The following is a 20992-nucleotide window of genomic DNA, read 5'->3' on the forward strand; positions in this document are numbered from 1 at the left end:
CCATGAATATGGATTACATTTTTCCCAATTATCTATTCTCTTTATTTCATTTGTAGTTTAAAGTACATCTTGCTTCAAGCTGTTGCTTTATCCAATCAGATTTCGATTTGGTGACTCTGGGGCCCTCTAGCAGGCATACAATAACATTTTCAAATGCTTTAATTGCATGATCAGACAGCTGAGACTGTAGCAAACTGCACAAGCTTAAATATATTAATGTGGATTAATTTTTCCAGCTTCTAACGCATCAAAATTGAGAACAAAATGTTCACCTGCTGCCTAATATGTCACACCCACTAACATGAGTAGGTGCCATGATGAAGAGATAGTGTTATCCACTTCACCGGTCATAATGATATACTGTCATAATGTCTGGTATATAGCATATACAGTGTGCGCAGAGCGGTGAAGGAAGCAAAGCAGCGCTACATAAGGAAACTAGGGTCACAGTTTCAACATGGTGACTCTAGGAGCCTGTGGCAGGGACTAAGAACCATCACGGACTATTTTTAAAAAACGTCCTAAAGAATGTGGAATGCGGACGCTTCTCTGGCAGACGAGCTAAACATCTTTTACTCTCGCTTTGTGGCTGCAGCTAAAGGCGCCAGCGGCACAAACAGCATGCATGCTGAGAGAGCCGAAGAGGTAAACACTATTCACCATCTTAGAAGATGACGTGAGGAGGGCATTCAGAAGAGTGAATACCAGGAACGCAGCTGGACCAGATGGCATCACAGGTCGGGTTCTAAAAGCCTGCGTTGACCAGCTAGCACCAGTGTTTATTGAGATATTCAACCCCTCCCTGGAACAGTCTGTTGTCCCATCATGCTTCAAACAGACTATCATTGTTCCTGTCCTGAAAAAAACCCAACCCGCCTGCTTTAATGACTAACTCCTGTAGCTTTGACCTCAGTAGTGATAAAGTGCTTTGAAAGACTGGTCAGAAACTTCATCACTGCATCAATACCAACACACTGGGTCCTCTACAGTTCGCGTACCGTCAGAACCGCTTTACTGATGATGCCATCGCACATCTTCTCTACACAATAATGAGCCACCTGGACTGCAGAAAAGGGAATTATACAAAAATCTGTTTGTAGAATACAGTTCAGTGCTCAACACCAAAATTCCCTCCACGCTCAATTCTCTAAGTTGGAGGTCCTGGGACTCAGCTCACACCTGTGTCAATGGATCTCCAACTTCCTGACAGACAGACCACAAGCCGTATGGGTGGGCAAACACAACTCATCTACCCTCACCCTCAGTACTGGAGTTCCTCAGGGTTGTGTTCTGGGCCCCCTGCTGTACTCACTGTACACACAATACTGTTTGTGGCCACTTCCAACTTCACTATCACTATTCATCAAGTTTGCTGAAGACACTTTTGTTTTGGGGCCTGATCTCCAACAACGCAGAGACGGCCTACCTGCAGCAGATTAAAAACATGGAGAGATGGTGCCAGGAGAACAATCTTCTCCTGAACATCAGCAAGACTAAGGAGCGTATATTGGACTTCAGCGCAAGGCAGGAGCGGTCATACCACCCGCTAAACATCAACGGGACACCAATGGAGAGAATGGACAGTTTCCGGTACCTAGGTGTTCACATCACACAGGACCTTAGTCTTAGTCTTGTCACATTAACACTCTGGTGCAGAAAACCCCTCAGTGTCTGTACCATCTGAAACTCCTGAGGGACTTTAAACTACCTTTTCAGGTGATAAGGACTTTTTACACTTGCACCATTGAGAGCGTCCTGTCGGGTAGCATCATGTCCTGGTTCAGGAACAACACGATGCAGGACAGGCGAGCCCTCCAGGTTGTGTTTATATATAATATCTTAATCTTATTCTCATAATTTTTTGTTATACTATACTTAATACGTATACTTTAAACTTTTTTTATTTATTAACTTTATTTTTATCCTTATATTCTATTTCTATTTATCATGTTGGACAGTCGAAAAAGCAGGAGTGAATGTGTACATGTGTAAATGTGTATGTGACAAATAAAATTTCTATTTGAATATAAATATATATATAAACTCATCGATGTAATAGTTTGTCATATGAGCACAGGTTATGGTTCTAAGGTTATTTCCTAATCACTGGCTCTTCCTCCTTCATCAGTACCTTCTGTATAATCAATTACCAAATGCTGTAGGTAACAATAGAAGCAGCCTTTATTCTGTCACATATACGTTTATTACAGCACAGTGAAATTCTTGTAAATAGTTTTAGTATTGAAGATGAATTTATTAAGCAGTATGAATGAACAGTGTGTATGAGTAAGAAGTTGTTATGGTGCTCAGTTAGTAATGTCTTCATTTTGGCGAGGTTATCGGCGCTCGTTTAGTACTGCCTTAGTGTAGAATGGATGCGGAAGTGAGAAGCTGTTTTCACAGATATTGGTGTGTGATTGGCTAGTTGTTCATGATGACGAGATATCTGACCAATTGGAAAGAGTCATTTGTTAAAGTGTAGATCGTGAGGGCGGGACTTAGAGGCGTGCAAGAGTAGCTAACGCCCTGACCGAGTGAACATCATCAGCGCTGCCCCGGTCCCTTTCAGCAAGAATGGAGCTGAGTGAAATTTTATACAACAAGGCCGAGTACATCGAGACAGTACGTGAATGGTTTAGTTTTTTTTTTTTTTTTAAAGATTATATGTAATGCTTTATTAAAACTGATGTGCTAACTCTGCTAGGAGGCTAACAGTGATACTGTGTATAATATACGAGGGCAGATCAGGAGGCGTGCAAATTCAATCAAAATCGATGTAGAGCATTTTCAAATTGCATTTTGTTTTCAGAATATAATATGGATTTTTTTTTAAAAAACCAACAATTATTTGAAAATGATTTGTCTTAATTTGGTTTGGTTTGTTTTCATCTATAAATAATAATTTTGACTGACTCATTTTGACTACTACGCTTGTGCTTGTCCAATTAAATGATCTTTATAGTAAATGTCCCGCCCCTGGGGGCGTGGTTTAATCTACAGTAGCAGTGTGATAGTCAGATATCTATCCATCATTCAAAAAAAGTAGATAGACAGACAGACAGATGAGTAGACAGGTAAACAAAGATAGGAAGATACAGTATCTCACAAGTGTGTACACCCCTCATATTTCAGCAACCATTTTAGTAGATCTTCTCAAGGGACAATACTATAGAAATGAAACTTGGATATATTTAAAGTAGTCAATGTGCAGTTTGTATAGCAATACAGATTTACTGTCCTTTTAAAAATAAATCAACATACAGCCATTGTTGTGTAAATAACTGGCAATAAAAGTGAGTACATGTTTTTGTCTGCTTGACAGAACCATACAAATGTGTGTATCTTGTATTAGAGCAGTTAAAATTTGGAGCTTTGACTACAATTTTCCCATACTGACCAATGGATGTTCAACATGGCACCTCATGGCAAAGACTCTCTGAGGATCTTGGAATTAGAATTGTTGCTCTCCACAAAGATGGCTGAGGCTATAAGAAGATCGGTAACACCCTGAAACTGAGTTACAGTACAGTGGCCAGGGTCATACAGAGGTTTTCCAAAACGGGGTTCCACTCGGAACAGGCCTCGCAAGGTTCCATCAAAGAAGTTAAAACCTCGTGCTGTGTGTCAGGTGCAGAAGCTACTTCATAAAACAGACGCATGAGTGCTGCAGCATTGCTTTAAAGGTTGCAGAAGCGGAAGGTCCACTTGTCAGTGCTCAGGCCGTATGCTCACACTGCAACAAGTCGGTTCGCATGGCCGTCATCCCAAAAGTAAGCCTCTTCTGAAGCTGGCTCACAAGAAAGCCTGCAAACAGTTTACTAAAGACGACCTGTCCAAGAGCATGAATTACTTTAAGATAAACTTGTTTGGCTCAGATGGTGTCCAGCATGTGTGGTGACACCCTGGTGAGGAGTACCAAGAAAATTGTCTCCTCCGCACATTTACATTTGCGGCATTTGGCAGACGCCCTTATCCAGAGCGACTTACAACTGAGCAGGGAAAGTTTTTAGGGCTTTGCTCAAGGGCCCAGCAGTGGCAGCTTGGTGGTGGTGGGATTTGAACCTGTGATCTTCTGATCCAAAGCCCAATGCCTTAACCACTGAGCTACCACCTCCCTACAGTCAAGCATGGTGGTGGTGCATGAGTGCTGCTGGTAGTGAGGAGTTGCAGCTCATTAAAAGGAAACATGGATTCCAACATGATGCCCTCTCTTCAGAAACGGGGCCGAACGGCACATGTGGGGCATCCTCAAGCGCAAGGTGAGGATCCAGCAGCTTAGTGTGATGTCATAATGAAGGAGTGGAAGAGGATCCAAGCAACAACCTGTGCAGCTCTGGTGAATTTCATGCCCAGGAGGATTAAGGCAGTGCTACATAACAGTGGTGCTCACACAAAATATGAAAACGTTGGACACAGTTTTGATGTGTAAATCTGTACTATTATACAAGTACAACATAAAATCAATCCAAAATAATAATATAGTGTTTCTGTGGAACTTCAGCAATTGTACATAAGGTGCACCAGTAAGTTTTAATATTAATAAAAAGAGTTATTCGTTTCTTTTTTATTCACTAATGGATAAAAACCCGTCGAACACGCAGCGAACCACCAATCAGGGCGAAGCGCGCGCTCTGTTTTGAACTCGTTTCGATTGCCGCTTCGTGGTATCTGATTAGCACGGACATACAGAACAGTTCAGAGTTTTGAGAGGAATAAACGATGGAGGGTTTGGGCTCAGGATCTTTTGAATAGATATCAGTGATTGACACATTAATATCATTCTATTAATAGATCGAGTGCTGTTTCACATAGACTGAGTTGATTATGCGAAGAGTTTTGTGATAAAAACTCTTTGGATACTTAAGTATTTTTACTCAAGTGAAATTTTAAAGCGAGCGCTTGAGCACACCAGGGGAGTCTCCAGCATTGAGTTATGGCCTTGTTGATTTTCCTCATGCTTCTGATGCTGCTGTTTAGTAGCACCCTGTAGTACTTCAGTGCACCGTTTCTCTCACTTCTTGATATTTATCCTGGTTGATTTTCCCTGGATTCAGCAGGATGAAGTGTAAATCAGTCATTCGAATTACCTCACAAAATCGAATGAGACGTTCTACTGACTTGTACACGATCCTGATTTAGCATGGAGTCCTTGTACACGTAAAGTATAACTGTCTTCTGTTCTCTTCAGGCGTCGGGCAACAAAGTGAGCAGGCAGTCGGTTCTGTGTGGGAGCCAGAACATCGTCCTGAACGGAAAAGTAAGCAGGATCTCCATCTCCATGCTTTTAGAAGCGTAAGATCCCCCACCCTGTCTGTTTACTAGAGGTTTTGTGTGTTTTACCAGACCATAGTGATGAACGACTGCATCATCAGGGGAGATCTGGCCAACGTCAGAGTGGGGAGGCACTGCGTCATCAAGAGCAGGAGCGTGATCCGGCCGCCGTTTAAAAAGTTCAGCAAAGGGTAAGGAGCTGGACACGTCCAATCAGGATGCACAAAATTCGAGTCTCCAAATAAAAACGGTTAAAATCCGAGTCCTGTTGAGAAAGTAAGTGTAGGTTCTCTGACTGGAGACTCCTTACCTCAATGCTCATTTTAAACTTCATTATTCAGCAACAACAACCTTCTTCTCAGATCTCACTGCGATTTTGTCCCTGTGAATCTGCGAATACTATAGAAACGATAGCATATTGAAATAATGCATTATAAAGCAGGATTAATTTTTTTAAACCAAAAATCTGATCGAAAGTATCGATCAGAATCAAGGGTTCGGCAGTGCCCAGGATATTGTTTAAGACTGACTGGTCTTTAGTTTGAATGTAGAGCAACATCTCAGCCAATAACATGAAAATCATATGAGATTATTTGCATTGGTTGCACCAATCCTATTACTGCAAGACCTGGCACACAGGATGTCATCCAGTAGGTCGCAGGGTGTATCTGAATATTATGAATTTTATGATTTAAGAGCATCCCAGGCTACATAGCATGAGGAAATTCTTCCAATAGGCATTTTGGGCAAGATGGAATCGAAGTGATTCCTAATCAGACTCTAAAGATGATTTAATTGTATTTTTTAATGATGTGAATACTTAGGATAGGACATTTGTCTTGTTCGCACAGGGTGGCTTTTTTCCCGTTGCACATCGGAGACCACGTGTTCATCGAAGAGGACTGCGTGGTAAACGCGGCTCAGATTGGCTCGTACGTTCACATCGGGAAAAACTGCGTTATCGTAAGTAATATATCCATTCACAGTCAAGTCCATGTTTATTTCCAAAAAACGGGAAGTGACAGGATTTTACGGTACATTCTCTCAAACAATGGTGTCACGCCCTCTTGGTGTAGTGTGTCTGATGCACCTATAGTAGAGGTCCACGATATTTGATTCCTGAAACTATCAGCAAAAACCCGCACCCATAGTATTTACAACAGCGGCCTCTAGAGGCGAATCACTGACCCAACGTGCTGTTTATTTGTACGTGTGAGACTGCGAGCTGCACGAAGAGCTATAGTTATTATTTATTAATGATCCAATTATATTTATTAATGAATATATTTCTATATATAATATATAACCTGTTTTGCTTTACAGTCCACCTTCACATGACGTTATATCAAATATATAAATGTATCGATCTGCAGAATTAGAATTCAAATGTCTTGTTATTGAAGTTGTGTGTATGGTGCAGGGGCGGCGTTGCGTGTTAAAGGACTGCTGTAAAATCCTGGATAACACGGTGCTGCCTCCAGAGACGGTCGTTCCTCCGTTCACAGTGTTCTCTGGATGTCCAGGTGTGTGCGACGAGGCTGTGATTCTTTTTGAACCTCCCATTCCACACCGAGTCCTCGATTTTCTGCTATAGTAACCTCCATTCTTCTGGGAAGATGTTCAACTAGATTTTGTATAGATTTTGTGTTCATTCAGCTATAAGGGTGTTAGTAAAGTCAGGTACTGATGTAGGTGAGGGAGGCCTGGGGTGCAGTCAGCGGTTACACTAATCATGTTAAATAGGGTTGAGGGTTAGAGTCATATAGCAGGGAACTCTCTAACCAATCACATGCGAGAATTTACATATTTTCATGAAAGTTCTCCGCATACCCAGCGGTTCACATGCACTAGCACACTGTACTGTATTAACACACCTTGTACTCTAAATTTCAGAAAAATGAATGATGGAAACATTTCAAATCTGAATTTTTTTTTCTTTAGGGTTATTTACTGGAGAGCTTCCGGAGTGCACACAGGAGCTGATGATCGACGTGACCAAAAGCTACTATCAGAAATTCCTCCCGCTCAGCCAAATCTAACCACCGCCCGGCTCTTATAACGGGACTCCTTTTGATCCATCGTCATTTCCTCCCTACAGTAAAAAGAGGACGGACGTCCCCAACCGTGTCCGTCTGATCCACGCCCCGTACATTTGTCCTTAGCCGAACTCCGTGAGCACTGCGTTTTATTAGTAAATGTACATACGAAGAAGGAACACGCGTTGATGCTTTTCTCGTGAGCAGTGTGCGCTCATCCGATTAGCAGACTCGTGATGGGATTGGGTTTTATGAATGCTTGTATTTATTGTGTCGATTCCGCAGTACGAAACGTTTCTCTGGGCAAACAAACGCTCGTTGATTACACGCATCAAATGACTCGTGGTGTGACTTTTTTTTTTTTTTTTTCTCCAGAATTGTTAGTTTATAATGAAGAAATACTTGTGAATGGAAGATCATATCTGACGCACATTATTCGACCTGTATATGTTCACGTATTATCAATTGTCCACCCAGAGTTATATGTTTCGTCTAGCCCAATTTATAAAAAAAAAATAATAAAAAAAAAACTCTAGTGATACCTTGTTTCCATCGCCTGGAAATCAATCTGACTGCAATAAGTGAGATGTTTCGGACCATTGTGGGGTCCGGGTTGCATAAACACTCCCATTCCCACCCCAACAAAATCTACACTGCTTTTTACATGAGCATCCAATTCCACATCAAGTCTCCATTCACTCTTATAATAAGCTCCACTCTTCTGGGAAGATGTTCCACTAGATTTTATGGAGATTCATGCTCTTTCAGCTACAAGGGTGTTAATAAAGTCAGGTACTGATGAGGGTGAGGTGAGGAGTCCTGGGGTGCAGCCAGTGCACATTCAGCATGTTCAATAGGGTTTGAGGGCTGGTGCAGGAGATCTTCCGCTCCAACCCATGTAAAGCATATCTTCATGGAGCTGGCTTTGTGCACAGGGGTGTTATCATGCTCGAGCAGGTTTGGGTCTTATAGTTCCTAGGACGCTTTCCTCTAACATTGTGGGAAGAATTCCATATGGATGAGGGAAGTCAGGTGTCCCAATACTTTTGTCCATATATCCGTGAGCTTGTCGTCGAAGAGATCATTATCTACTAGGAATTTACAACTTGTAGTCAAATACAGCGTACAATATGGTCAAGTAATTAGCAAGTTAGTGAATTAAATCAAACAAATATCATGCCGTCACAAAGGACAAAAATCATGGATAAATGTTTCCTGGTCACATAAAAACTTGGATTCCGATCTGTCCAGCGTCTTTATTTTTGGGTTTTTAAAAGCACCGTTAGATTTGTTCATAAACAAAGAGTAAATGACTAGTCACTGAGATTCCATTCAGAGAGCCAGTGCTGACACTGTGCACGTTCCTCCACGTTCTCCACCACGCTCTTCCTCCTCTTCTTCTCCTCTTCTCTCGCCAGCTTCCTCGCCGCCTCCTCCTCCTCCCTTTGTCGCTCTTCCGCTTTAGTTCTCGCGATTAGTTCGATCATTAACCTCTCGAGATTTGCAACGCCCGTTTCCGGCTTCCATTTGGGGTCGAGTTCGGGAACGATGGGATCGGAAGCCGTGACCTGGATGACCTCGCGTTGCAGAGGGATTCGCAGGAAGTAGGCGTGTAACATCATGCGGTACGGAGAGCCGTCTGTGCCGAGGCTGTAAGTGAAGTCGCCGACGATGGGGTGACCGATGGAGCTGCAGTGCACCCGGAGCTGATGGGTGCGTCCTGAAAAGAACCGCAAGAGTGAGGGTTTCGGAAATGAAAGAGATTCGATGGGCATAAAATCTGGACATTCATGCAGGTATCTAATCGGCCTGTCATGTGTCAGCAGTGCAAAAATAATTCTGCTGATTCGAGTCTGGAACTTCTGGTAATATACACATCAATGATGATAAGGGAAAAAAAAAAGTGTGATGTCTGTCAGTTTGCTTGTTGCATAGTAGTTGTTGCCAGATATATAAAAAAAAAAAAAAAAAACAGGTTCTGTTTTTAGGTCTAGGACTCTAAAACTATAGAGTTGCCCATGAAAGCACAGCTACATTTTCGTTGACTGAAAGCGCCGTCTGTGTGGACTGAAGGTATTGGTGTGGACCATGTTTTCCCATTAAACCAGCAGGTTCTGATATTCTCCCATTTATGCAGATCTCCCTTTTCTCTCATTCTCTTGTTGTACAGCTGTTCCTGAGAGAGTGATTGTACAGTCCCTGTAGAAGATATCAGGTGGGATGGATTATAAATGTTTACCTGTAAGAGGCTGCAGAAGAACTTTAGTAACGGGCTCTCCATTATATGATCCGCGTTCTAATACAGTTAATAATGTCTGGCTGGGCTTGGGATTCTCACATCCTGTCAACCAAACAGAAGAAATGAAAGAAGACATTTATGGTTGTTTACTCGACTCTTTTCACCTGAAGGATCAACAATCACTGTACTGGGTATGATAAACATCGTTCCTAAGTTTCGACAGATTTAATAGAGTGCAGAAAGCTGTTACACTGTGAACAAATAGCCAATTATTATTAATTTCAGATTCAACAGGTTTTTTTAGCTCATGATTCTGACCTTCGGTTCCTTCTACACACATCATGTGTGTTTTTCCCTCGGTGGTGTTTTTCCCGATGGCGGTGTCCAGCGTCATTCTGCCATCAGTCACGGTGCCTCGAACCTGCACAGATTTAAAGCACACGTTCCAGCTGTTTCACTAAATTTTACCGATTTAAAGCACACGTTCCAGCTGTTTCGCTAAATATCACTGGTTTAAAGCACACGTTCCAGCTGTTTCGCTAAATATCACTAGTTTAAAGCACACGTTCCAGCTGTTTTGCTAAATTTGACCGATTTAAAGCACACGTTCCAGCTGTTTCGCTAAATTTTACCGATTTAAAGCACACGTTCCAGCTGTTTTGCTAAATTTTACCGATTTAAAGCACACGTTCCAGCTGTTTCGCTAAATTTTACCGGTTCAAAGCATACGTTCCAGCTGTTTCGCTAAATTTGATTGGTTTGAAGCACACGTTCCAGCTGTTTCGCAAAATTTTACTGGTTTGATGCACACGTTAGAGCTGTTTTGCTAAATTTGATTGGTTCAAAGCACATGTTCCAGCTGTTTTGCTAAATTTGATTGGTACAAAGCATACGTTCCAGCTGTTTCGCTAAATTTTACTGGTTTGAAGCACACGTTCCAGCTGTTTCGCCAAATTTTACTGGTTTGAAGCACACGTTCCAGCTGTTTCGCTAAATTTTACTGGTTTAAAGCACACGTTCCAGCTGTTTCGCTAAATTTGATTGGTTTGAAGCACACATTCCAGCTGTTTCGTTAAATATCACTGGTTTAAAGCACACGTTCCAGCTGTTTCACTAAATTTTACCGATTTAAAGCACACGTTCCAGCTGTTTCGCTAAATATCACTAGTTTAAAGCACACGTTCCAGCTGTTTTGCTAAATTTTACCGGTTTAAAGCACACGTTTCAGCTGTTTCGCTAAATTTTACCGATTTAAAGCACACGTTCCAGCTGTTTTGCTAAATTTTACCGATTTAAAGCACACGTTCCAGCTGTTTCGCTAAATTTTACCGATTTAAAGCACACGTTCCAGCTGTTTCGCTAAATTTTACCGGTTCAAAGCATACGTTCCAGCTGTTTCGCTAAATTTGATTGGTTTGAAGCACACGTTCCAGCTGTTTCGCAAAATTTTACTGGTTTGATGCACACGTTAGAGCTGTTTTGCTAAATTTGATTGGTTCAAAGCACATGTTCCAGCTGTTTTGCTAAATTTGATTGGTACAAAGCATACGTTCCAGCTGTTTCGCTAAATTTTACTGGTTTGAAGCACACGTTCCAGCTGTTTCGCCAAATTTTACTGGTTTGAAGCACACGTTCCAGCTGTTTTGCTAAATTTTACTGGTTTGAAGCACACATTCCAGCTGTTTCGCTAAATTTTACTGGTTTAAAGCACACGTTCCAGCTGTTTCGCTAAATTTGATTGGTTTGAAGCACACATTCCAGCTGTTTCGTTAAATATCACTGGTTTAAAGCACACGTTCCAGCTGTTTCGTTAAATTTTACAGGTTTAAAGCACACGTTCCAGCTGTTTCGCTAAATATCACTGGTTTAAAGCACACGTTCCAGCTGTTCCGTTAAATTTTACCGGTTTAAAGCACACGTTTCAGCTGTTTCGCTAAATTTTACCGGTTTAAAGCACACGTTCCAGCTGTTTTGCTAAATATCACTGGTTTAAAGCACACGTTCCAGCTGTTTCGCTAAATTTTACCGGTTTAAAGCACACGTTCCAGCTGTTTCGCTAATTTTACTGGTTCAAAGCACACGTTCCAGCTGTTTTGCTAAATATCACTGGTTTAAAGCACATGTTCCAGCTGTTTCACTAAATTTTACTGATTTAAAACACACGTTCCAGCTGTTACAGAGTGCACAAAGAAAACTCAGGATCAGGATGATGCCATTCCATAAATATTTCTCCTTATAGAATGATTTAACACTTGCGAGAATTGTTAATAGTGATGATACTGTTAGAACAGTACAATCAAACACACGCAGTTTGGTGGGACATGAGTTCAAAGAGAGTTTTAAGAGTGAAAAGGTGTGTGTCAGACGTGTGTATGAAAGCGTACCAGAGCGAGATAAGCCTTGGTCACAGTTCTGTCTTTGAAACAGCGATACGCTTGTCCGGCAGCTGCTTTATTCAGAGCCACACACAGCGCTCCACTGGTGGAAAAGTCCAGCTGATGGCAGAACCTGCACAGAGAACGTGAAGGAGCCGGTAAGCAACCAACACACATAATAAACCCTGATCACACAGACTTTCTCTATCCATCCTGAGGTTGTACCAGTTCCAGTTGTGTCCCACCTCATGAAGATTATGGACCTTTAGGGAGTAGATGCCGACCCCCGAACATCCATCAAGAGACATGTCAACTGACTTTACAAGACTGTAGAAAGGACATTACTCATAATCTCACACACTGGAGCTCAGGGTCTTTCTCACTCTCCGGTATTTTGTATTGTTTTTAAGATTTATAATCCCACACTTGATATCGCCCAAATAAGGATGGATTTCCCCTTTTCGGTCTGGTTTCTCTCAAGGTTTCTTCCTCATAACTGAGTTTTTCCTTACCACGATCGGCCCAAAATCCTTATTTCTCTCCATTTCTCTCCCTCTCTTGTCAAGTTAAACATGCTCCTGAGGGACCAGTGTTTTCTGTCTCTTTTTTCACTTCAGAGCCTACTGCTCCTACTAAAGCCCTTCGAGACACTGTGGATGAGGATGGGTTCCCTTTTGAGTCTGGTTCCTCTCAACGTTTCTTCCTCATGCAATCTCAGGGAGTTTTTCCATGCAGAGTTGCCAATAACTCGCTTAAACTTACATTATAAGGAACAAACTAATAGATGCTAAACATTCTTTTATACCACTTTATAACCTCCTCTATGTGTATGAGCCTTTGCAATGCAGCCATTGGTGCATCCTTGAGCATCTTCCCAGATGTATAAATGAAATAACTGCTAGATGTTCTGGATAACGCTGTGAAGGTCTCCGTGTGTGTGTGTTTACCTGAAGCCGTAGTGCGTCTGTGGATCTGCGAGGTGAGGGAACCGGTGCATCAGTTGCTTCTGGACCGTGTGTGTTTCGCTCCACAGCTTGCTGTCGATGCGGATGTCCCAGTGTTTATTGAGCACCAGGTAATCAGCACTGTGGTACAACACGCACAGGTTCTCCACACTCGCCGGCTCCATGCTCAAGTTCTTCTTAGGTCCATCTTGAAGGGGCCACTTCAGACCACTACTGAAAAAATTCATAAAAATAATGAGTACAGTTAAGTAAAAGACATGGATGTAGATATTTAAATTCATAAAACGCATCCATAAAACGCATTCTTATACCACTTTAGCGTCATATGTAGATTTTTTTGTAACGTCACAAATCAATGACTTCGCCTCATGTTACCGGAAGCCTATTTGTGACGTCATTTTTAGAGGCAGTAGCCCTCGAAATGTGCAGTACTGCAAAAAATAAAAACCAGTGTAGATCACCTTTAAGTTAAAACAAATATGGACCAGCAAACGGATTTATTTATCAAATAAATCAGTAAAAAAGTGCGGACATTGGTGTGTGATTACATCTGCACGTGCACTGACCTCACCTTCTCATTCAGAGCTCCGTAAAAAAACAGCGAAATATTCTGGATAATTAAGAGCGGGAAATAAATCGTCATCTTTATAATCTAATGAAAATGAAATATATTTTACAAATATATTTAGAGGGGGTGGAAAGAAGCAGGTCTGTGTGGGAGCCTGTTAGTTTTGAGGAGCAATGTACTTCCGGGATGTTTTTCAAAATAAGAGACTTTTATTGTGAGATTTTTTTTATTTTATTTATTTTTTAAACGTTGTATTTATTATATCCAAGAAAAAAACTGTGTGTGTGTGTGTGTGTGTGTGTGTGTGTGTGTGTGTTTTGTAACATAAACCGTTATTAAATTGAATGTGTACGCCAGAGAAGGCTCCCTGCGCACGCGCATGCGCAAGACCACTCCTCCCCCTTGTGTGTTATATGTTGGTGCTGTGCATGCTGGGTAACTGTTTGAACAGACATGGCGTCCCGGGTGCTGGTGCATTGCGTCCGATCTGTAAGGCTCTTGCAGCACAGTGGCGGAGTCCTGAAATCCGCCAGTAGGAGATCACTGAGCCTCGTTTCGTTTAGACAACCAGCGACATGGATTTCACCGGTGAGGCTTTTTAAAATGCATTCTTTCCGCTTTAGGGGCCTTGTGCTGGATCAGTGCTGTGACCCTGGGGTGTCTTTGGTGCACTGTGAAGTGTGTGAAGGGCATGAAGGCTCAGATTATGATCCTCACCATCATCAATGGACTTTGGATCCAAAGGTTGTGAGCTCAAATCCAAGCTGCACCAAGTTGCCATTTCTGGGCCACTAAACATGGCCCTTAACTCCATATCTGCTCAGTTGGATGAATGAGATGGATGTAAGTCACATTGGAAACAGGCATCTGCCAAATGCTGTAAATATAAATAATAATCATCATCATCATCATCATCATCACCATGAAGTGATGAAGCCACAGGTCATGGGTTCATTCTCCCATACACTGAATTTGGGGACCAGATCAAAAAGCCTCCATGATCATTCATTCACTTTGGATCTGAAGTCTGTCCCAGGAACATCGGACACCGTTCACGCTCACGCGTCCTGCACTTTTCGACCTTCCAAGAATACATTCTGATGCACATCCTGCACTTCTCATTAAACTGCCTGTCCAATCTAAACCACTCTAGAGCCTGCAATTTCCCATGAACTTGCTGAAAGTGTGTGTTCTTTGGCTCAGATGGATACAGCCTGACTTCGAAGGCCAGCGTTTACTCGTTGTCTCCATTGATAGAAGATTCTCCCTGGGACAGGTGCATTTGGGTGGAGAAAAATACTTATTCAATCGTCTGCATCCAGTACCTCAGTATTACTCGAGCTGCACTCAGCTGCGATATATTCAAAAGATATTAGATGATTTATAAAATCATCCACTCAAAAATGTCTCGCCCATGACTTCCTGTTCGAGTGGAAATGACATCAGGAATTCATATTACCTCACGCAGTTCATGAGGACTTGGGATCAGACCGGATCCTGGAGAGGTCACGTGATCAGAAAAGGGCAAGCCGTCAGTATCTTTTTTTTGTTATTGATTTGTACCACTTGAGGCGATTTGGCAAAAAATACATGTACACCTTGCAATCACACCGATTACGTTTGACATGTTGAATATTCTGCTCTGTTGGCATTAAATATGGAGTCGGACACCTGCTTTCTGCTGTAACAGTGTTCACTTTTTAGCAGAGAGAAGAAAAGGAACGTTTCAGGAGGCTTTAATGTTCTTCTGAATAGTTTTTTTGGTTCTTTGGACATGTCTTGGTCCATAAGATGTTTTCGGCCCAAGGAAACGATCGTGTGCTAGCTTGGTCACAGCTATTGTAGTAGATGATGAGTGCATTTGTTGTTTTGTGTTTACGTAGGTCTCCAGTCCTGCGCTGCAGCTCTGTCGGCAGTATTGCGATTCCCGGCCTCTGACCCTGCAGAGCATCGAAGAGCGTGTCATGAACGTCCTTAACCTATACGACAAGATCAAGCCGGAGACGGTACGAATCTGTCGTCACATTTCTGCGGCCTGAATAAACCTCAAGTCTCAAGTAGTTACAGTGTCATGTGGCGTGAAAACGAGTCAGGATGGAAACTGAGGGTCAAATGTACAGTAGTTTGATGTCAAATCATGTCTGCTGATCTAAAACAAGTTTTTTTTTTCCGCCCTTGTTTTACAGCTTGAGTCATCCTCTCACTTTATGAAAGATTTGGGGCTGGACAGTTTGGATCAGGTGGAGATTATCATGGCGATGGAAGACGAGTTTGGTAAGCGCCTTTGGTGGACGAAGAACACAAACTATGTACTTATGTTAAAGTAGAGATACATGAGGTAAAATATTACTTCAGTAAAAGTGCTCTCTTTAAACTTTCACTTGAGTAAAAGGACAAAGGTTTTTGCCTTCAATTGTACTGAAGTATCCAAAGTACTATGATGATCCTTTTATCATTTTATCACAAAACTCTTCGCATAATCAACTCAGTTTATGTGAATCAGCACACCGATCTATTAATAGGATGATATGAATGAGTCGAACATCGATTGATAAACCGAAAACCTTCTTTTTTCATTTACAGTAATTCCCCGCTTTACCGCCACCCCTGGTTTAACGCGGAATTGCATTTGCCACGTTACAAATTTGTTTGGCTGACTTTCCCGGTTTCTCACGGATAGCACGATAGAAAACAAAACTTATAGGGAATTAAGGAGTTTTATGTTGAAATAATGACATTTATCAATAAAAATATAATTACCTTATTCTTGCAAAAGTTTCCTGTGCGTGTTTAAAGTGTGTGGGAGGATGATTTACGTTTAAAACTAAAAAAAAATATTAAAAAAATGTTGTCGTTCGTTGATTGCGCTTTTTTTATCGCAGGCGGTTTTGGAACGTAACCACGGCGATAAACGGGGGATTACTGTACTTTAAAAAAAGCATGGCGTTTCTTTCATCATTTATTCCTCTCAAAATGTTCTGCTTGCTGTTGCACTGGTGCTGAAACTGTATGTTGGTGATGAGTAGATTCCGCCAAGTGCCAATCAAAACGAGTTTAAAAACAGAGCGAAACCCTGATTGGTCGCTTGCTGCGTGCTTTAACAGTTCCGTTTTTATCCGCTCATAAATGAAAAAGGAACGACTCCTTTCATAAAATGTAGTAGTTAAAAAGTAAGATAATTGCCTTTGAAATGTGAAGTTAAAGTGTCCCCAAATGAAAATACTTCAGTAAAGTGCTGATGTAAAAAAAAGAAAATACAGTAACGAATGATATCTGAATATCTGCCTACAAAGCCATGAAATGCCATGTAACATAGAGCAATGTAGCGTGTGCTACATAGGAACATAACAGGCTTGGGTGATGGACAATAAAGATTTTTCTATTTTCTAACATCGATTATTGTCATGGACATCCACCAGACCGATTAGTTCCTGTTTTCTGTAGCATTATAGCAGCGCAAACATCTTGTGTTTTTATATTGCGTTCCGGTGTTTTCCGGCAGGATTCGAGATTCCAGACACGGAAGCAGAGAAGCTCATGACTCCTGCCGAAGTTGTACAGTACATCGCGAGGAAAAAGGACGTGAACCAATAATCAAGGCTCTGTTTTCCACATAAGGTCTGTCTGTCACGGCTCATTTATCAGTCTCTTGGGAAATCTGTGTGAAAATGTTGTGCATATGCTGTGAGGTGAATTAAAACTTTCCTGGCGGAGGTTTCGGGAGCACAGTTTGTCCTAGCTTGTGTATGTTGTGGAACACCGGTCACCTCGTAATGTAATGAATGGACGTTCGGTGCCACCCAGATAAGGACAGGTTCCCTTTTGAGTCTCCAGGTTTCTTCCTTGTGCAATAACAGGGATTTTTTTTCTTTCCACAAGTCTCCACTGACTCGCTCATGAGGGACAAGCTTCAAATTATAAAGAACAATCATATAGGTGCTAAACGTATACATTTGTATACCACTTTATAACCTGTGTAAAGCTGCTTTGAGACAATGTTTGTTAAGCTTTATACAGATAAAATGAATCAATTAGATGAATTGAATTAAATCAAACCTGTAAATTACCGTGTGTGTGTGTGTGTGTGTGTGTGTGTGTGTGTGTGTGTGGTACAGCTAATTTCCAGAACGTTATAAAAACCAAAACCTCACCAGCAGAAATGACGAGTAAATGACTTGAAAGGCTCCAGCAATGAAAGTATTAGTTGAGGTCAGAAATCTCCAGAGGAATTACCGAAAAAGGGTGGGGTCAAAACAAAATTGTGTGATGTGAAAACAAAAAAAAGTTAGTACTTAAATGTAAATGTAATATTTGTCACTGAAATCAATAATATTAACCTCGACTGTGTAATAGTCGGTAGTTCCTCCTTGTTCCACAAAAACACAGTTGATCCACTGATCATTTGACTCAAAGACTAGGCCACCTTCCCTTCCCTTATGTTCCAGTTCTGATCCTCACATGTCCGATGTAGGTGGTGGACAGTGGTTAAACCACTTAGCAACCGTCATTGCTTTACCGAATCTTCCTTCCTTGGACCGCTTTTGGTAGGTTATAACTAGAGGTCGACTGATTTATCGTTTTTGTAATTCGTTATTTGACACTGATCGTTGATTGCTGGAAATTTTGGCTATCAGCAAAAATCTACGCTGTTACAGCGGCCTCTAGAGGCGAATCCCTGACTCCACGCGCTGTTTGTTTTTGCATGTGAGACTGCGTGCCACATGGAGAGTGCTATATTATATTTATTACTTAAAATGTATTAATGATAGATTTATAATTAAATAAAACATTCATTAATTTCTTTAATCCAATTTTTATGATTCAGTACTGGTTTTTTTGTTTTTTTTCCCCTTCCCCAGCACTATTTTACATGGAATGGTAGGTTTTTTTTTTGTTTTTTTGTTTTGTTTTTTTGGGGGGGGGGTTTTAGCATCAATTTAAAAACACTATCAGTTGATTATTCGGTTATTGGCAAATAAGTTCCAGCCTAGATATCAGGATCAGTAAAATCCACTATTGGTCAACCTCTAGTACTAACCATTGCATCCCTGAAACACACCACAATACCTGCCGTATTAGAGATGTTCTGACCCTGTCGTCTAGACGTCACAATTCGGACATCACAATTTGTTATTGCTCATCTGTGTGAATTTATACTTGATTGTGAGGTTTGTTTGTTTGTTTGTTTGTTTGTGCATACAACATGTCTTGTGTAATTACCCCTACAAATAAGTTCGTAAATGTATTTTTTTCCTGCTTGATAAATAAGGCCCATTGTACGCTGACTGCATAGACAGCATTATTTGGACACCAGACTTTCTCAACCTTCTGGCTCTTCCTTATACAACTATATAGAATGTCTGTCTATAAATGCAGTAGCATGAGATTTTCTATTTACTTGAACTACGAGACCCAAACCTGCTCCAGCATGATAATGCCTCTGTGCACAAGGTCAGCTCTGATATGCCTTCATATGGGTTGGAGTAAAAGATCTCCTGCTATAGAGCTCTTACCTATTCAACATGCTAAATGTGAGCACTGACTGCACCCCAGGCCTCCTCACCTCACCTACACCAGTACCTGACCCTTATGGCTGAATGAGCACCAATCTCCACAAAGTCTAGAGCAGGGGTCACCAACATGGTGCCCGCAACATGCGACCAGGTCGCCCGCAAGGACCACATGAGTCGCCCGTGAGCCTTTTCTAAAAATAGCTGTTTCCTACCTTGTTAAATCATTGTTGATAATTATTGTGAGAAATCATTAACATGATCAGTGTCTTCACATAGATCAGAGTTGTCAAACTCCGGGTCAGATTTTATATAGATCTATTATTGTTGTTATTAATGTCCCGGCGATATGAAGCGCTGATAACACAAACTACAGATCCCACAATGCAGCGCTTCAGCCGCCTTACCGAACGCTAGACTACGTGAGAACATTCCAGCGTCAATCAAGTCGAGCTTCTGTTGATGTATTTAACCCTATTGAAAAGTTATTGTGAAACAGCGCCTCACAGTGGCAAAGAGAAAAGTTGATTCTGAAAACAGAGCCTTTGAAAACCGATGGGATTCTGAGTAGATGTTTACTGACACTGGCGGTAAACACGTGTGTCTTATATGTGGAGCGAATGTGGCTGTAATTAAGGGATTGAATCTAAGACTGAACTACGAGACAAAACATCAGGAGAAGCTGAAAAACCTGAATGCAGAGCAGAAGATACAGAAAGTGGATGAGTTAAAGAAGAATCTGACATTTCAGCAGAGGCTTTTCACCACAGCAAAATCACAAAGTGAAGCTGGTGTGAAAACAGAGGAGAAATCAGAGGCACATCAGCAGGTTATTGTCTGAGGGAGAGTTTCTGAAGAGCTGCATGATAAAGCTGTGAGACGTCTGGTGTTTAACTGAAGATATTTTTATGGAGAGCAAAATATTTTAAGTTAATTAAAGTTTAAGTTGATTTATTTTGGAATAATATTCCTGTCTGTTTTTATTTATGTAAAACAAAACATTGTTTTAGTGTGTTTTTAATAAATGTTTATCCTGTTCGGCCCACGACCTAAAGTGTGCTTTGAGTTTTGCCCTCTGTGCAATTCAGTTTGACACCCTGATATAGATGAATATCATTCATTATTAATAATAACATATAATTAAAGGTAAATTGAGCAAATTTTTTTATTTTAGAATTGTGTATCAAACTGGTAGCCCTTCACATTAGTCAGTACCCAAGAAGTAGCTCTCGGTGTCAAAAAGGTTGGTGACCCCTGGTCTAGAGGAACATCTTCCAGAAGATTGCACATTAGTGATCATTTGTTGTTATAATAAATATGTAATGGATTTTTTTTGTCCTTTTTGTGCTTTCTTTGGTTTACGTGTTTGTTTCTCACTGTTTCCACAGGCCTCAAGATCCCGGCCCTGCGCCGATTCTCTCCTGAACATCGCTCTGTTTCTGTCAGTGATTGTGTGTAACGTTTAATAGAAAAGATTGTAGTGTACATTTTTGAAAAATAAATAAAAAAATCGAAAAATATTTGCTTCGGAAGCTTTATTTCAATGTTTGAATATTTTCATGCATTACTTAAAAAAAAATCTATATTACAATTCTTTATATAATATACATATATATATATATATATATATATATATATATATATATATATACATTATAGATGTATATACATTTTTTTATATATATAATTTCAGTGCAGGGCTTTCAGTTCGGTACACACGTGAACCGATTGCAGTCCTTTTTTTTTTTTTTTTTTTTTACATGCAGAAAATAGTTTGAAGCTGAATTCCCTCAGGGACGTATTAAGTTGCGGACCGTAAGTGTGTTTGCTTTGTTAATACATACACAACAATGCCAGCAGTAAAAAAAGAAAAAAGAAACTGGAGTTGGTGCAGTGTCAATGTGGCTGCTCACTCCACCCCGGAATTATGATTTGTTTTGCACATGAGCGTTTTAGGTCCAGCTTTAAGAATTTCTGTTAAAAGGAGAAAATCCTGACAATTCCACATATCCAGGGAGGGAATGAATA

General features: G+C 40.9%; 3 protein-coding genes across 9 annotated transcripts; 2 read left to right on the top strand and 1 right to left on the bottom strand.

Moving 5' to 3' along the window:
* Positions 1-2466: 2466 nt before the first annotated feature.
* On the top strand, positions 2467-8549 carry dctn5 (dynactin 5). The gene is made up of 6 exons (XM_083566001.1): positions 2467-2622; positions 5189-5257; positions 5344-5462; positions 6123-6234; positions 6692-6794; positions 7213-8549. Exons 1-6 carry the CDS (start codon positions 2575-2577, stop codon positions 7308-7310), a joined length of 549 nt encoding a protein of 182 aa, XP_083422127.1. The 5' UTR covers positions 2467-2574; the 3' UTR covers positions 7311-8549.
* Positions 8544-13660, bottom strand: rpusd1 (RNA pseudouridine synthase domain containing 1). 6 transcript variants are annotated; one of them, XM_083565945.1, is made up of 7 exons: positions 13458-13656; positions 13198-13317; positions 12869-13096; positions 11931-12054; positions 9865-9967; positions 9547-9648; positions 8544-9027 (listed from the first exon to the last, which is right to left on the bottom strand). In XM_083565945.1, exons 2-7 carry the CDS (start codon positions 13209-13211, stop codon positions 8621-8623), a joined length of 978 nt encoding a protein of 325 aa, XP_083422071.1. In that variant the 5' UTR covers positions 13212-13317; positions 13458-13656; the 3' UTR covers positions 8544-8620. The 6 variants fall into 6 exon arrangements, with proteins under 6 accessions (XP_083422071.1, XP_083422069.1, XP_083422070.1 ...); XM_083565943.1 differs by having other exon boundaries at positions 12869-13099; positions 13458-13655; XM_083565944.1 differs by having other exon boundaries at positions 12869-13099; positions 13453-13655.
* Positions 13661-13868: 208 nt separating this feature from the next.
* On the top strand, positions 13869-20484 carry ndufab1b (NADH:ubiquinone oxidoreductase subunit AB1b). Of its 2 annotated transcripts, none has more exons than XR_014537468.1 (5): positions 13869-14042; positions 15338-15460; positions 15641-15728; positions 16957-19079; positions 20228-20484. XR_014537468.1 is itself a non-coding variant. In XM_083566005.1 (5 exons), the coding sequence occupies exons 1-4, from the start codon at positions 13908-13910 to the stop codon at positions 17046-17048; spliced, it is 438 nt and encodes a 145-aa protein (XP_083422131.1). In that variant the 5' UTR covers positions 13869-13907; the 3' UTR covers positions 17049-17072; positions 20353-20484. The 2 variants fall into 2 exon arrangements, 1 of the variants encoding a protein (XP_083422131.1); XM_083566005.1 differs by having other exon boundaries at positions 16957-17072; positions 20353-20484.
* Positions 20485-20992: the final 508 nt, after the last annotated feature.

The sequence above is a fragment of the Silurus aristotelis genome (assembly GCF_946808225.1).
Source record: "Silurus aristotelis genome assembly, chromosome: 17".
Taxonomy (NCBI): domain Eukaryota; kingdom Metazoa; phylum Chordata; class Actinopteri; order Siluriformes; family Siluridae; genus Silurus; species Silurus aristotelis.

Excerpts from the sequence above, each read along its gene's own strand:
- dctn5 (XM_083566001.1), top strand. The coding sequence starts at position 2,575 with ATGGAGCTGAGTGAAATTTTATACAACAAGGCCGAGTACATCGAGACA. Across the intron at positions 6,235-6,691 it reads TCGGGAAAAACTGCGTTATC|GGGCGGCGTTGCGTGTTAAA; the intron begins GTAAGTAATATA and ends TGTATGGTGCAG. Across the intron at positions 6,795-7,212 it reads AGTGTTCTCTGGATGTCCAG|GGTTATTTACTGGAGAGCTT; the intron begins GTGTGTGCGACG and ends TTTTTTCTTTAG.
- ndufab1b (XM_083566005.1), top strand. The coding sequence starts at position 13,908 with ATGGCGTCCCGGGTGCTGGTGCATTGCGTCCGATCTGTAAGGCTCTTG. Across the intron at positions 14,043-15,337 it reads CAGCGACATGGATTTCACCG|GTCTCCAGTCCTGCGCTGCA; the intron begins GTGAGGCTTTTT and ends GTGTTTACGTAG. Across the intron at positions 15,461-15,640 it reads ACAAGATCAAGCCGGAGACG|CTTGAGTCATCCTCTCACTT; the intron begins GTACGAATCTGT and ends CTTGTTTTACAG.
- rpusd1 (XM_083565942.1), bottom strand. The coding sequence starts at position 13,529 with ATGACGATTTATTTCCCGCTCTTAATTATCCAGAATATTTCGCTGTTT. Across the intron at positions 12,055-12,868 it reads CAGACGCACTACGGCTTCAG|GTTCTGCCATCAGCTGGACT; the intron begins GTAAACACACAC and ends TTCTCTGTGCAG. Across the intron at positions 9,028-9,546 it reads TCTTCTGCAGCCTCTTACAG|GACGCACCCATCAGCTCCGG; the intron begins GTAAACATTTAT and ends GGTTCTTTTCAG.